This window comes from Vombatus ursinus, unplaced genomic scaffold (genome assembly GCF_900497805.2).
Source record: "Vombatus ursinus unplaced genomic scaffold, bare-nosed wombat genome assembly UNPS02012515.1, whole genome shotgun sequence".
In the NCBI taxonomy this organism is placed as follows: domain Eukaryota; kingdom Metazoa; phylum Chordata; class Mammalia; order Diprotodontia; family Vombatidae; genus Vombatus; species Vombatus ursinus.
In genome coordinates, this window is record NW_020952293.1 from 2214914 (window position 1) to 2231112 (window position 16199).

The following is a 16199-nucleotide window of genomic DNA, read 5'->3' on the forward strand; positions in this document are numbered from 1 at the left end:
GCCTATCTGGGGCAGGGCTGGGGTGGGCCAGCCCACACTCCTCAGCTCAGATCCAGTGTGGCCGTTTCTGGAGGGATGAATGTTGAGGTGGGGCTTGACACAGGGCCTGATCCAGCCATGTTTGTTCCCTCCACTCCAGCCTTCCTCATCTGAGGGCAGTATGGGTCAAGCGAGGGGTCAGCCTGTAAAAGGCTGTCATAAAGACGCCTTTGAGCAGCCCAGGCAGGGGTGGGGGTGGGAGGTGTGGGCCAGAAAAGCCTCCTAAGAAAACCAACCAACTTGTTTTGCCCAAAGCTAAACACAACAGCTCCAATTTGGGCCTTGGGGGGAAGTGTCGCCTCCCCTCACTGGACCCAGACGGGAAACTCCTTCCTCCTGTTCAGGCCAGGCCAGGATAAAGGCCATACTGTTTCCCCCCTCCTTCCTCCCCACCACAGGGAAGAGAAAGGTACTTCTGTCCCCAGTACAAGTGCCTCATTCAGGGCCTGGGTGGCTGGCTGTCCCCCTAAAGCCAGCAGGGCCCAGCACAGCCACCATGACCATGCCAATCCTTCCCCAGGACGGGGATGGCCTGGTCCGTCCATGTCAGAGTCACCAGCCACAGACCCTGTCTTAAGGTGGCAAGTAGAGGGGGCAGAGCAGGGCCAGGGAAGGGGAGAATCTCAGAGCGATACCAAGCATCCTTCATGGGAATCCTTGAGGCTCGAAGGTGGTCATCCCCCTTAACCAGCTGTGGGAGAGGGGCTAGCTCATGGTTGAGGGGTAAAGCAGAGAACATCCTTAGAAAGTGGGCACATGAAGGGGCAGCTAGGTGGTGCAGTGGAGTCAGGAGGACCTGAGTTCAAATCCAGCCTCAGACACATAACACTTACTAGCTGTGTGACCCTGGGCAAGTCACTTAACCCCACTGCCTAGCCAAAAACAAAAAAAAACAAACAAGAATATGGGGACATGGGCTCTACCACTCCCATCTAGGGGCAATTGCTGTGTGACCCAGAGCTAATAAAGTCCCTTTCTGTACCTTGGTGTCCTTGTTTGTCCATACATACATACATACATATACACATACAGATTCTCTCTCTACATATGTCTGTGTGTGTATGTATGTATTTCCCCCCACTCCTTGGGAGTTGATAGGCATCAGGGGTGGACATGGAGCTCTCTGAAATGACCCCAAGGGACATCGTAGAGAGATTTCATGTTCTTCTTTTGGGTCAGCTTGGATTTCTGGAACCCATTGTAAGTCAAACAGGCCACATAGACTATGTGTAGCTTAAGGCTTCTTGGAAGGTGTCCCTTGATTCTTTGAAGGGGTGGGGATCAGTGGGTATGGGATGCTAAATACAATGTCAGATTTCTTCAATATCTTAGTTTTGCTGAACACTTCCCCTCCCTTTTAATTCTTTGTTGTAAAGGATAGCTGTCTAAGAGGGAAATGAGGAGGAATTCTTTAGAAAATGTAAGTTATATAAAAACAAAAAAAATTAATAAACATTTTTTTAAAAATGTTAAGGAAGTGAATTACTCTGAATGAATTCTGGGGTCTGAGGTGTCCTCTCCCCTTCTCAGTCCCTAGCCTGCCCATTCCTTTGAGGTTAGGGAGTGGAGAACAGTAACAGTGGAAAGTCTGGGTTGGCTTGTCCTTTGGACAGGGTTGTCCACTCATCACTCTCCATCTCCCCCGAGGGCAGAGCTGGAGGAATGGGGATGAAATAATCACCCTGGTGAACCTTGGCTTGAGTCCTCCCAGGCCCGTGGCTAGGACTCTCTCCCCTAAGGCAGTACCCAATGCAGGGACAGTAGATAAGATCTGGGAGATTGGTCTTCTAGGTCCCTTTTGTCTGCTTTGCCAACATCCTGCCCTGAAGGGCACAGTGGAAAGAGTGAGAAGACCTGGTTTTGACCTGTAATGTTATATAATCATTTCTCTGAGCCTCAGTTTCCTCATCTGTAAAATGAGGGCATTGGACGAAGATGACCTCTAAGATTCCTTCCAGCTCGAAATCTATGATCCTAACAATTTTAGAACCCTTCTTCCCCCATCCCACCCCTGCCTTTGTCTGCCAATACAAGGTCAACAAGAATATAGTCCCAAGGCAGCTGTCATACCTACACAGGCAAGTGCTGCTCCCCAGCGTCCGGCTCCTCTGGCTAACCCAGCACACCCTTTCATTCACCTTCCCCAGCCATCTTTTCACCAGCCCCAGCAGCTGTGGTAATGGAGAAAGCCATGAGAATTCCGGGTCTCTTGTGATTCATGGGTCACTAAGGGAAGAGGTGGGCCATATGCCTTTGCCAGGGACCCAGAAAGGGAGCATGACTTGTTAGCCTTCTGCAGACCCAGTGGGGTCTCCCAAGCTCTGCTCTTCCAGAGGGTGCAGGACAAAGTTTCCACTTCCATTTTTGCCGCAATATGAGAAATGTTCCATCCGTGAAAGCCCTCCTCTGATCCCCCCTCATGACTTGCATGACCTCAGAGGTTACATCAAAGATGTCAAGCTCTGAGAGCTCTTACCAAGCTGTAAAGGTTTGAGTAGAACATAAGCATCCTGAGGGCAGGAGCCAGTTCTATTTTTATCTTTGCATCCCCGGTGCTCAGCATAGAACAGGCACATGATAACTGCTGATTCATTGAAGTAGGCCCCAGAGAAGGACTACATACATATCTGTTGTCCAGTGACCAGCCTTGCCCATTGAGAGAGGATCATTACCAGGTTGGCATCGGCCATCCATTTTTGGCCACAGCAACTCTTGAAGACCATTTACTAAGTTATAAAGAGGGTCAATCTGCCTCAGGAGGAGTACCCCTGTCCGCAGAATTACAGTCCTCGGATCGTTGGAATATGGGAATGGGCCAGTCTACTTCATTTTCCATTCCTTGGCATGTAGCAAATGATAACAGAGAGGCTGGGCTGAATCTTAGAGAGCAATTGTCATTCACTATTGTTTATGTGACCTGCCTTCCTCTCTCTTCTCTTTCTCCCTCCAGAGCTCCTATCCCATCTGGGAAGACTTCAATTCAAAGGCCACTAAGCTACACTCTCAGCTCAGGTGAGGCAGTACTGCAGCTCCTCAGTGGCATTGGGATGGGGCGGGGCTGGGCACCCCAAAGAGGCCATCTGCAAGACCCCCCAATGGGCAGCCCAGGCTCATCGTGTTGCCCTCTCCTGATGCCCAGCTGGCATGGCCCAGGAGAACAGAGGCAGCCTCGGGCTTCCTCCCAGCTGTTTGGCTGAGTCTTATCCCCTTGTGAGGGGTCCGGAGCTCAGACTCCTGATTTTGATCAGGGTTGGGCTGCAAGAGAATCAGCTCTTCCAATGACCCTGCCATCCTCCTGTCTCCCTCAGGACCACGGTCCTGGCTGCAGTTGCTTTCCTGGATGCCTTCCAGAAAGTGGCTGATATGGCCACCAACACCCGAGGTAGGAGGCTGGAAATGGGGAGAAGGAGGGCAGGGAAGTGGGAGTCAGGAATAGAACAGGGACAAGGGATGCAGAAAGCAACAGGGGCATGCAATATCATAACCAGTGGAAGGGGCGTAAGACCCAGAGTCGGGTTCTCCGATTTGCTCTGCATTGTTGGGCAAGTTGCTTAACCTTTCTGGGCCTCATTTCCCCACCATTCTATGAGAGGAGGATAATTACTGTTCTTCACCCCTAAGGGTATATACCAAGGGCAAGTGAGATTGTGTCTGAAGAGGGCTCTGTAGAGGCCCGGTGCAGTTCTGGTATTGGTCTACCCTGTCTAATGAGCAAGCAGCACCATGGACAACTCCAGGGCCAGGTCTGAGGTGGGGGAGACCGGGCATTTCATCTGATTCCATCAAACGGGAGGGACACCTGCTGGAGCTGTTTGCCCCTTGTCCTCACAAAAAGACTCGAGGTGAAAGGGGGCTTGTGGTCCGGAGAGTTCCATCCCTCAGTTGCCTTAGGTGCTATCAGCAAGGACTGGAGAGGCTTCTGAGGTTCTGAGGATAGCTGCAGACAGATGTGACCAGTAATTGCAAATAGAAAACAGCCTGGTGCAGGGGAAGGAGCACTAGATTTGGATTCAGAAAGCCTGGGTTCAAAACCTGCTTCTCCCAAGACTTCCTGACCTTGGGCAAGTCAGTTGACCTCTGTGGGCCTCAATTTCCTCATCTGTAGAATAAGCGGGCTAGGCTAGGTGAACTCAAAGGTCTCCTCCCATTCTAAACCTATGATCCTATGAATTGAGAAGGAACTCCCAGTTCATCAACTGACTAGTTAATCAATTAATACTTATCAGTTAATAAATTAATTAATTTTAATTTAATATTATATCAAATAAATACTTATCAGTTAATAAATTAACTAATTTTAATTAATTAAATATTAAATAAGTTAATAAACATTTTATTTCTCAGCTTCCTAGGTTCCCTGTACAAAGAAATTTAAGACATGGGCCCCCACCATAAGGAGCTCCTTCTCTGGGGTGACAGTGAATTATACTAATAACTTAAGGCAGTAAGTGTTCAATGTCCAATGAACAATCACTTCAGATTAAGGTGGTCCTAGAAGGTTTCATGGCGGAGGTGGCATTGAAGATTGGATAAGATGGATGTTGGACTGGCCCTTTTCCTCTGTATCTCAGTAGACTTGACGATGATGGGCTTAGCACTGCCACGTTAAATCTATTCATTCATTCATTCAGCAAGCATTTATTAGGCACCTACTATGTGCCAGGCACTGGGGATATAAAACCAAAAATGAAACAGACCTGGACATCAAGACACTTACATTCTACAGAGAGGAGGTGATGTGCATTCATGTGACTAAATACAAAACATATACAACGTTAACATCAGGAAGGATGGCCATACCAATTGAGGGGAATGTAGAAGGTAGCATTTGAGCTGAGTATTGAAGAAAGCCAGGGCTTCCAAGAAGTAGTGGTGAGGAGGGAAGGCATTCTAGGCATGGGGCACAGCCTATGTAAGAGGATGGAGTTGGGAAATGAAGTCTTATGCAAGGAACAGTTTGGCTGGAATGTAGGGTACATAAAGGGCAGTGAATTGTAAGAGACCGAGGGAGAGTAAACACTGCTTCCCCTGAAAAGAGAAGGCTTACAGGGTTGGCACATGGCTGTCCCCAAAGGAGCTGGTGGGATAACACTCCAGGGATGAGGGACGGCCGAGCCTTGGCTTTGAACAGGGTGGGAGCCAGCAGGGATAGCCAGCTGGACACGGTGTTCCCACCCCACCTTTGTTTGCCCACTCTTCCCTTCTGTACCCTGACTTTGGGACAGTAAGCTCATTATGCCCCTGGGCCTGAGACACAGAGCCCACTCTGTCGGACTGGGCAGAGTTCTGTAGTCTGGCTGGTGGGCAATGAAGCAAGACATCACCTCCCTGAGTCAGGGAGGTGGAGGCAGTGTTGGTGGAAGTGGGTGGGGACCTCCAGGAGCCCAGGGAAGACAGCTAGCTGTGGTCAAGGGCCTGGACACTCAGGGAGGATACCAGTCAACAGTCAACAACATTTATTAAGTGGTTCCCAAAGGCAAAAATACTTGAGTCAGGCATTAGGTTCAACCCATTGTGAGAAGAGACAGAAAGGGACCCTTGAAGTCCCAATGACATCACCCTCTATGCAGGAGAACTCTTCATCTTTGGGGCAGGGACCTGATCTGACCAACATGGGCCCTGCAGGGCACAGGGAGTAAAGATTGGTGCCCCCTTGAATAAGAGCTCCCATCACCCCCCAGTAGAGGACCCAAAACAAAACTGACTTGGGCAAGTTACTCCCTATGTCACCATGGTGACCCCCTGGCACCCACTTAGATTGGCATAGCAAAGAGAAGGGATAGGCACGTGCCATTTCTGACCCCTGTGGTCCAGACACCTTTGCCTCTTTTGGAATCTCTAATGGAGGCTGATGACCAGGAGAGAGGTTTGAGGAGGGATAGGAAGGAACAATTCTGCCCACAGGCACACAAGCCCAGCATCTCTCCCACTCCCAAGTGGCAGTGGACAGAAGGATCTTGGGCCCAGCTGAGGAGAGTCAGTTTCAGAGTCGGATGGAGTGTTGGATTTGGAATCAAGAACACCTGGGTTCAGAGTCACCTGTGTGACTCTGGGCAAGCCACTTAACATTTCTGGGCCTCCGTTTCCTCATGTGCAAAATAAGGAGGTTGGACCTAGTGACCTCTAAGCTAGCTCTATGACCTCAGAATCCCCAGTAAAAATATCCGACAAATACCCATCCAGCCTCTGCCCAAAGACCTCCAAGGAGGAGTAGGCCACCACCTCTGGGGTAGCCCACCCCCCACCCTGCCTTGGGACAGCTCTGAGAGTTAGGAGATTTTTTTCCTGACATCAGGACAAAATTGGCTTCTTGGCAACCTTCTTCCATTGCTCCTGGTTCTGCCCTCTAGACCAAGCAGCACAAACCTACCCCCTCGTCCCCAGGATGGCCCTTCAAATACGTAAACACGACTATCATGTCTTGTGTTCTTCAGCCTGAGCGCCATGCAGAAAGTGGAGGCCTGGGCACCAGAACTAGGGCAAGATCTCTGGGCTCACAAGCACCCAGCTCTGGGTTGTTCAGAGGGGCTTGTAACATGGAGAGTAGACTAGTGGGAAATGTGTGTCTATATCCAAGACCTGGGAACAGGCAGTACATTGGTATGGCTCCATCTTGGATTATTCCAGATTCTGCCTCTGGCCCCTTTTCGCTCCTCCCATAGTGTGAGGGCTCAACTGTGCTCTTTCTTTTTAATTTTAAATTTTAATTAGCCTAATAATAGTATTTATAAAAAACTTAAAAGTTTGCAATGCACTTTACATCCTGTTTGATCTTCAAAGCAACCCTGGGAGGTAGATCCTATTATCATCATCCCCATTTTACAGATGAGAGAACTGAGGCTGAGAGAGGTTAAGTGACTTACCCAGATATTAAGGATGTGAGGCTGGATTTGAACTCAAGTCTTCCTGACTCCAGGTCAGGATCCAGAACTCAATCCACAGTACCACCTAACTGCCTCATTTATTTTCTTTCCCTCTTGCTACCATCTCCTTCACTGAATGAGAAAAAGAAAACACCCGTAATAAATATACATAGTCAAGCAAAGCAAGTTTCTGCATTGTGTATCTCATCCTACATACTGAGTCCTTCCTTTCTCTGTCAGGAGGTGGGGTAGCAGACTGCAACACTGGTCCTCTGGGACGGTCGGTCATTCATCGACCAGAGTTCTCAGGTCTTTCAGGGTTGTTTGTCTTCACAGTGTTGTTGTTATGACATAAATTGTTCACCTAGTTCTCCCTTCATTCTGCATCAGTTCATAAAAAATCTTCCCAGGTTTCTCTGAAACCATTCCCTTCATCATTTCTTATGGCACAATACTATCCCATTATAGTTCTCAAGAGATGAGCACCCTCGGGGGCAGCTAGGTGGCGCAGTGGATAGAGCACTGGCCCTGAAGTCAGGAGGACCTGAGTTCAAATCTGGCCTCAGACCAAACACTTGACACGTACTAGCTGTGTGACGCTGGGCAAGTCACTTAACCCCAATTGCCTAAAAATTAAAAAATTAAAAATTAAAAAAAGAGAGATGAGCACCCTCTAAGTTTCCAGTTAAAAAATAACTCAACCCTTCTCTCTGTTCTCTAGTGGTATTCCCCTGGGGTACCATTGGGGGTTCTGCCCAAATGCCTATCAGCCCTATGATTGGGGAAATTCTGGGGATGGTTCCTTGACACGAGGCTCAGAAACAGCTGGGAGCATTGAGGGGTGCCATCTAGAATTGCCACTCTTATCCTTGGCAAGTCTATAGTATAAGAGCCTATGGAGATGTCAAAGATAGGTCAACATTTCCCAAGATGGACCACCAACTTCCCTAAAGGGAGGGAGGTAGCCCCTGGCATGTGGCAGTGTGGGTCCTGGTCACTGTGCTCTGGGTGGAGGTAGGGAGTGGTAAAGGGGAATGCCAGCTGTCCAAGTCCTGTAGCTCAGAGTGGGCCCTGCCACTTGGACCTCTGCCCATCCTTCCTTGAAGCTTGGAGCTTCCAGACATGTTAGGAATGTGCCCCTAGTCAAACCCTTGAGGGCAGCTGGCATCCCAGACCCCAGACCTGTGGGGCCAATATCCATTTTCATTTAGGCATCTGGTATTTATTCAATTCCACTGAGTTCAGCAAATATTTATTAAGCATCTTCTGTGTGCAGAGCCATGGGCCCATAGCTGAGAGAGACATAAAGTATAAAAAAGCTTTAGTCCGTTCTCTCTTGGAGTTTACTGTTAATGACACCTGGAATTTAGTGCTTTAAGATTTACAAAGCCCTTTACATACATTACCTCATTTGATCCAACTCTGGTAGAGGATTGGGGGGGGGGGGAGAAATACTTTTATTATCCCCATTTTACAGAGGAGAAAACTGAAGCTGAGAGAGAATAACTGACTTGCCCAGGGTCACACAGCTAGTAAGCATAAAAGGCAGGATTCAAATTGAGATCTTCCTACACTATCTTGCTAGGAGAGTGCTTGCAATATGCAAGGCACCATGTTTAATGTTGAGGGCAGGGGTCAGCATACAGAGGAGTATTAATACATTGTCCCTGCCCTCCCAGAGCTTAGAAGTCCATCAGGGAGACGGGGTATGTGTTTCTCAAAAGACTGAAGGCATATGTGATAAAAGGTGGAGATGTACTGAATTCAAAATAGAGGACATGAGCATCTAGATAAAACTTAGTAGCTTTGTGACCTCAGAAAGCTACTCTCCCTCTCTGTGCCTCAGTTTCCTCCTCTATAAAAATGGGGAGGTTGGACTACATCACCTCTAGGGTCCCTACTGGCTTTAAACCCCCTGATCCTATGATAAAGACGATGAGAGCTCCAGTGATAAAACTTAAACTGGGCCTTGGGTGGATGTGATTTGATTGGCTTAGGAAGGGAGGGCATTCTCAACACTGACAATGGTAATGATCAAAGTAATAGAGGTGAATGGGAGCATGGCTCCAGGAAGAGGATCACCCGTCTCACAACCGCGGGGATAAGAGGTGACCCTGGAGATGATTCCAGCCTCAGGACTTTGTGGGACTGGAACTGGTGAGGTGGAAGGAGCCCTGGGGGAGTCAAGAGAGGAGTTCAGTTTCCAAACTGGCTTATTTTATAACCTTGGACAAATGATCCTCTCTGGGTCTCAGTTTCTTCCTTTATAAAAAAAATGGGGTAGGACTATCTAACTCCTTCCTCTGAGATTTCTTACCAGCTTTTACATTCTGTGTGTCTATGGAAACCCTCGAGTACTATGTATGAGACTCAAGCCTTCCCTCTTCTCCTCCCTACCCACTGCTTCTCTTCCCCAGCTAGGCCTGGGCTGGGCCAGGTGGCCTGCAGAGGCTTGAGGACAACATGGCAGCCTCATGGGAGCAGACTGGGAAGAAATCCAGGGAGGTGGCCAAGTTGAAGCGGGAGGGTGCCGGCTGGTCCCTGGTGCTGGACATTTCTGTGGGCACACATTGCCCTCTGGTGGCCAGCAGTAGGACTTGCCAGAGACTCGGTGTCCCGGGCAGTGAGTGGCAGCTGCAACCCAGGCCCTCCCCCAACCCCACCCTCCTTGAGCATCCTTGGAGAGCCAGATCTGTCCCATGACAGCCTCTCAGCATGGAAGGGGCTCTTGTTTTTCCAGGGGCCACAAGAGACATTGGCTCAGCCCTCACCCGGATGTGCATGCGTCACCGAAGCATTGAGACCAAGCTTCGTCAGTTTACCAAGTGAGTAGGGTTGGCAAGGGCTGAGGCCAGGGCTGGGACCCACACTAAGCCCAGGGAGGCCGCCTCACCCCTGATTCTTCCAAATTTTGTGGGTCAGGGACCCGACATCTCCCTCACAACTAACCTTGTTCATACCTAAAACCCCTTCCTTGCCCCCAAGGGGAACATGCCACCAAGTCATAGCCAATGGGAAATTTGCATTTCTAATCTTCCTCCGGTCCTTACAGCGCCCTGTTGGAAAGCCTCATCAACCCCCTGCAAGAGAGGATTGAGGACTGGAAAAAAACCGCCAACCAGCTAGACAAGGACCATGCAAAAGGTGCTCAGGAAGGGAGGGAAGAAGAGGGGAGGAGCGGTGTCAGGGGAGCGGTGCCAGGAGGGTTGGGTCATGGGGTCACATCTCAGTGGCCCCCATGGCGTGGGTCTTGTTTTTGTTCCTCTCTTCTCATTCAGAGTACAAACGGGCTCGCCATGAGATCAAGAAGAAATCATCAGACACACTAAAGCTACAGAAGAAAGCGCGAAAAGGTAGGGCCCCCCGACCCGAGGAAAAGGGTTCTAGTTACAGACACTGGGAGGGAGGTGGCGGATGGTATATCGGTCTGCCGATCTGTGTAGCCGAGAGCCTGCGGGTGGGCAGCATTCCCTCCATCCCCAGTAGGGGAGGTAGCGTCAGCGTTTGTTGGCCTGGTACAGCAGGCAGACCCCACGGGAGCCCGCACATCTGGTTTTCTGCCAGGGCATGTCCCAATGCTTTTCATTGTTCCAAAAAGGAAAGAGGCCAACGAGGAGGGCCCTTGGTGTTTTGCAGAACCAGCTAACCAGGGTTCATCCCGGCTGGCATCTGAGGGAAGGATCTCAGGTTGGCTTTAGGGAAGCCTCAGGGTGATAGAGCTGTAACGTACAGACACACACACACACACACACACACACACACACACACACACACAAGCCCCTCTAGAAACTACCCATCTCATCTTCAAGACCCCTCCCACCTCACAAAGGGAGTTGTTAAGAGGGAGCCCAGGGAGGGTCAAGCGGTCCCACCTACCTCCCCTCAAAATGAGAGAAATAGCTCTCTGTCCATCAGCTGTCTTTCACACATTCTCTCTTTCTCTCTGTCTCTTTCTCTCTTCTCTTCTTTCTCCTCCCTCCCACATCCTTCCTGTAGAGCTACTTGGTAAGTCAAACGTTGCCGCCATCTGTTCCAGCTGGCCTCCCTGGTCCTTCCTCAGGCCCTCCTCTCCCAGCCCCTCACCCTGCTTTAATGTCTGTGTCGCATTTCTCTGTCTCATATCGCTCCAAGGGGGCTTGGAATGAACCTTTCCAGACCGCAGTGTGAAGGAAGCCTGGTCATCCTGGAGAGATTGGGGTGGGAAGGCAGTAAGGCGTCTGGTCAATCTCTTCCACCTGGTTACATGAGTCCTCCCTTTTCTGATGTCCCAATGGGTTTGATCTTCAGTAGCTGGTATTGTTCCCTGCCCCGACTCCCCAGGAGGATCCAGAGGGAGGGAGGCATGATCCCGTCTTCCCAGGTATGAGGCAGAATGGTATCAACCCAACCTACTGCCTTCTGGAAGTTGGTGAAAGGAGCCATTGTGGGGCCTGAACTCAACTCTGATTTGGCCATGACTGTCCCCTCCCTACTATAGCAGGCTGGCCCACAGCCAATGACATGGGGTTCATTACATGCCTCCCTCCCCCTGCTAACACCCTATCTCCCTTTCCCCTATATCTCATCTTCTGTCCTTCATACACACTCTATTTCCTTCATTTCTTCATTTTCTTTCTTTCTTTCCCTCTCTTGCCACACTGTTCCTGGGGGAGGCAGTCATCTGGGGTGAGCCCTGGGGCTAATGCTGAGACCAATTTGGATGGGCGTGGGCCAGCCCCCTCCTTCTGGGACCCCACTCCCCGCTGTCTCCATCAGGAGCTCAGGGAGCAGGGCAATTCAAACCTTTCGATCGTTTTTTGTCCCTTGCAGTGAGGAGGTGCCCCCTCCTCATAGCGTAGCCCTAAGGCCGTCATATCTCTACTGGCCTTTAACATAGTAGGTAACCAGAATGGGAAAACGTCTCCCAGTCTGTTCTTGGAGCCCTCAAAGCTCATAGCTGTGTGCTTTGGACCACCCTCAGGCTCAGCATTTGCCTTGCCCCATCCTCAACTGCCCACTCCAGCTGCATTCTGGGAAACTGTCTTGTGGCCACCTCTCTCCTGCTCATAGGGTCTTCTCAGTAGACCGGCCCTGGGCGGGATGGAGGGTGAAAGGAGTGCCCGGTTCCTATTCTTGGGACTCACATCAGAGGAGGCCCTAAGCGGTGGCTGGAGGGCTCTGAAAATCTAGTCCCTCTGCACCTGGCCACCTTTCTTTTTACCGCCAAGCAACAGTTCCCAACATGCACTGCTTCTATTTTCAGCTAAGTGGGTGAGCCACACGTGTGCTTGGGTCTGCAGTCTCCGCCTGCCATGTTGCTGCCTCAGTGCAGGGCCTCTCTGGCCTGCGCTCCCATAGATGACCTTTCCCCGACTCCTGAGGCCCCAGGTGGCCCTGCAGCTTTGGCTCTGGCTTTTGGCGTCCTCCATAGTTGTGTGTATTTGTGTGCCTTCTCTGCCCTCCCTGTCTGGGACAAGCTCTCCACGCCCACCCCTGCTGCATGGGTCGCTGCATATTCTGCCCTGGATCAAGACCCTACAAGGCCCTGGGCTCCTCCCATCATGTGGGCTCATGCTTTCCCTCCAGCCTCAACCCTTGCACCTATGGAAAGCCCCCATTGCAGGCAGAAGCTTTGCCTTGCCGGTCAGGACTGGTGCTCTCTGTACCCCTCCTCAGACTTGGGGGGAGTGAGAAGGCTAGGTAAAGGGGCCTTCTTCCAGAGAGGAGCCAGGCTTGGCCCACTTGGGGAGAAGGGTGGCCTCCCCATCCGGGCATCTCCTCCTGTCCTCCACAGGGAAAGGGGACCTGCAGCCACAGCTGGACAATGCCCTCCAGGACGTAAATGACATGTATCTGCTCTTGGAGGAGACAGAGAAGCAAGCCGTGCGCCGGGCCCTGATTGAGGAGAGGGGGCGATTCTGCACCTTCATCACCTTCCTGCAGCCCGTGGTGGTATGCGCTACCTACCGAGGGCGGGGCAGGAAAGCGAAAGTATACTGGAGGAGTGAAAAGAATGTATTCTAAGCTGGATCCCCAGAGCCTTCTCCTTAGAGCCTGGGGGCGGAACTCTTCCTCACCATCGGGCATTTCATTTCCTGGCACGATGATAGAAACAGGGAATCTGAGGAACTGAATATTCTAATCGATGTAAACTTGTAACTTGGACCATGCCATCCCTTCCCTTTGTATCCCCAGGACCTCGCTGGGTACCTAGCCCAAGCATTGGAAGGGCGAGATAAATGCTTATTAAATAGAGAGCTGTTGTGTAGGGCACACTTAGCTGACCATTTTCCAAGGATTGTAATACCTATGACAAAGCCGGTTGTGAACTCATGTTTCTTGAGTGGTTCAGGAGCCATTTCAGGATTGTAGGTTAGGAGTTCTTTTCTGTATCATAGACCCCTTTAACAACAGACTGAGGAAGCTGATGGACCCCTTCTCAGAATCACTTTCTTAAATGAGTAAAATAAAATACGTAGAATTACAAAAGAAACCAATTAATATTGAAACACAAGTATCGGAACTTTTTTTTTTTAACAAAAACAAGTTCATGGACTCCCCAGGCTAAGACCCCACTGAGCTTTGGCGGCAGGAGGGAGGGAGAGGAAACAGGATGCCAGTCCTCAATACAGTCTCTCAACCCTGCACCATGAAGGGATCAGACTGCACTTAGGAGAGGAGTGCTGTGTCCCTCTGTATTGGAACACTGGAAGAGGAGGATGGGAGACAGATCCCCCTCCCCGAGGGCAGGTATGATAATGTTTGCTCACCGTCCCCTTTGGCTTCCTTCCCCCCTGTCCAGAATGGAGAAATCACCATGTTGGGAGAGATCACTCACCTGCAAGGCATCATTGATGACCTGGTGGTGCTGACAGCTGAGCCCCACAAGCTGCCCCCAGCCAGTGAGCAGGTGAGGGCTCTTTGGGAGGGGAGGTTGTGGCGGGTGGCTTGCACGTCACTGGGCACACATCTGTGCCTGGGGGGTAGAGGGAGGAAGGCCGGGAAAGATGTCTGGGGTAGAACAGAGAAAGCCCGGCAGAGTATGGGTAAGGAGAAAGAGACGGAGTTTGCCCAGAGTGGTACTCTTAGCTCTGATCCATTAAGGAAGGCTTCTGTACAGCATGGTCAGAAGCATTCACATGAGCCATGCAGACTGCAGAAACTCCAGGAGTTCAGAAAAGGGTTGTGTGTATGACCATGGGGACAGAGAAAGGGGAAAAACAAATCTCTGGGGCCTCGAGGCAACATGGTGGTATGGAGCACGGGACCTAGAATTTGGAGGGACTTGAGTTCAAATCTCACTTCTGGCATTTACTTAGCTATATGACTCCAAATAGAGCATTTCATGTCTCTGAACCTCAGTTTTTCCATGTGGAAAACGGAGCTTAATAAACCTCATCAAACCTACTCCTCTAGGTAATTGTAAGGGTCCAATGTGTATAAAGTACTTAAAGCATTTTTATTTCAATATTTTCATATAATAGAAAAAGAGCTGACTCTGGAGTCAGATAGATCTGGATTCAAATCCCGACTCTGACAAATACTGTCTGTGTGACCCTGGGCAAGTCACTTGACACGAGAGCTCTAAGTCACTCCCTAAGATCAATGGTTCTAGGGCACCCCCCCCAAGGGTCCCTGTGACCCTTTCAGGGAGTATGCAGAATCAAAATTATTTTTATAGTGATACCAAGATATTTTAATTTCTAACATAGTAAATATCAGTAGATGTGAGGGACATAAACAAAAGCTCTCAGAGTCCTCAGTAATTTTTAAGAGTGTAAAGGTCCTGAGACCAAGAAGTTGGAGAGAAGGTGCTGGCCTGCACTGGTAGAGGGAATATTCTCCATGCGAATGAAGTCACTGGATCCAGTCCTTCTGACTCATTGTTATTACAGTGGTAAACCACCGTGGGTTTGCTCATAAAGTGGGAACAAGGAAACAGGGAGAAGTGGGGATACTGAGTCATTCCACAGGGGGAACTGCTCCTCCCTGTCTAGGGCCCAACCTGGAGCACAAAGACCATCCCCCCTCCCACTAGATACAAGGGGCAATAGAGCTGAGCTAAGGGCTGGAGGAATCCAACAGTGGCCCAAAAGAGGCTTCTTGGGGTCCGAGGGATCCCAAGAAGGGCATGGGAGGAGGGGTCTCTGTCTCCCTAAATTGCTGACGGCAGCTTCCCCGGCTGTGAGGGAGGGGTGCCTGGCTCTGGTGACCCTGGTCTCTGCCCCTCATTCAGGTGATCAAAGATCTGAAGGGCTCTGACTACAGCTGGTCATACCAGACTCCGCCATCTTCCCCCAGCAGCTCTGGCTCTCGAAAGTCCAGCATGTGTAGGTAAGTGTGCTTAAGCAATGGGAGCTCTGGCCTGTGAGTCCTGGAGGGACACGTGGGGGGCATGGGGGGCCTCTGACCTGGGGGCTTGACCCCACTTGGCTTTTCAATCAAAACTTGCCCTAAATCAGTTCAATTAATTTACTTTGAGGCTCTACGAGGCATCTGTCTATACCAAGGATTCTTACTTTGAAGTCTGGAAACTTTTTTAAAAAAATATTTTAATAACTGTATGTCAATACGATTGGTTTCCTTTGTAATTCCATGTATTTTGTTTTCTGCATAATTCTAAGTGGGGATCCCTAAGGCTCGCCAGACTGCCAAGGGGGGTCCATCACACAGAAAAGGTTAAGAATCCTTGGTTTACATGATCAAATTTCATTTTTCCATGTATAGAAAAAATATGTCTGAATAACACCATAAATACATGTATACATACATATACATTTATACACATACATACACACACACGCACACATACATACATACATACACACAGCTTCCAAGGCAATGTGATCCAGTGCAGAAAACCTCTGAGGAAATCAGGAGAGAGCTTGTTTTGAATTCCAATTCTGATGCTTATTAGTTGTGTGACCTTGGACAAGTCATTTAACTGCTAAACCTCAGTTTCCTCATCTGTAAATTGGGGGTAATAGTACTTGCAATGTCTACCTCCCAGAATTGCTGTAAGGAAGACACATTGTTTACCTTAAAGCACTCTGAAAGTGCTAGTTATTATTACTCCATGTACGTTATATTACATGCATAGAAACACGTATAGCTATAACCAATACCACATCATGATTCCTTTCATGCACTTTGGCATAGTGGACAAAAAGTTTTGCAAAGCACTGTCTTACAACAACCCTAGGAGGGAGGTACTATTCTTATCCCTGTTTTACCGATGAGGAAACTGAGGCAGGCAGAGGTGAAATGACTTGTCCAAGGTCACCCAGCTAGTAAGTGTGAAAGGCAGGATTTGAACTC

At 49.7% G+C, this 16199-nt stretch overlaps 1 protein-coding gene across 9 annotated transcripts in view; it reads left to right on the plus strand.

Moving 5' to 3' along the window:
• The window catches only part of MTSS2 (MTSS I-BAR domain containing 2), a 35996-nt gene that overhangs the window by 9950 nt on the left and 9847 nt on the right, over nucleotides 1-16199 (plus strand). For 5 of the 9 annotated variants that reach the window (XM_027857884.1, XM_027857888.1, XM_027857885.1 and 2 more), the window contains exons 2-9: nucleotides 2990-3051; nucleotides 3348-3421; nucleotides 9643-9727; nucleotides 9955-10046; nucleotides 10181-10255; nucleotides 12676-12833; nucleotides 13684-13791; nucleotides 15118-15215. In XM_027857884.1, the coding sequence (XP_027713685.1) occupies nucleotides 2990-3051; nucleotides 3348-3421; nucleotides 9643-9727; nucleotides 9955-10046; nucleotides 10181-10255; nucleotides 12676-12833; nucleotides 13684-13791; nucleotides 15118-15215 (752 nt within the window). Of the gene's footprint in view, nucleotides 1-2989; nucleotides 3052-3347; nucleotides 3422-9642; nucleotides 9728-9954; nucleotides 10047-10180; nucleotides 10256-10898; nucleotides 10908-12675; nucleotides 12834-13683; nucleotides 13792-15117; nucleotides 15216-16199 lie in introns of all 9 variants that reach the window. The other 4 variants (XM_027857882.1, XM_027857886.1, XM_027857883.1 and 1 more) reach the window with 1 other exon arrangement.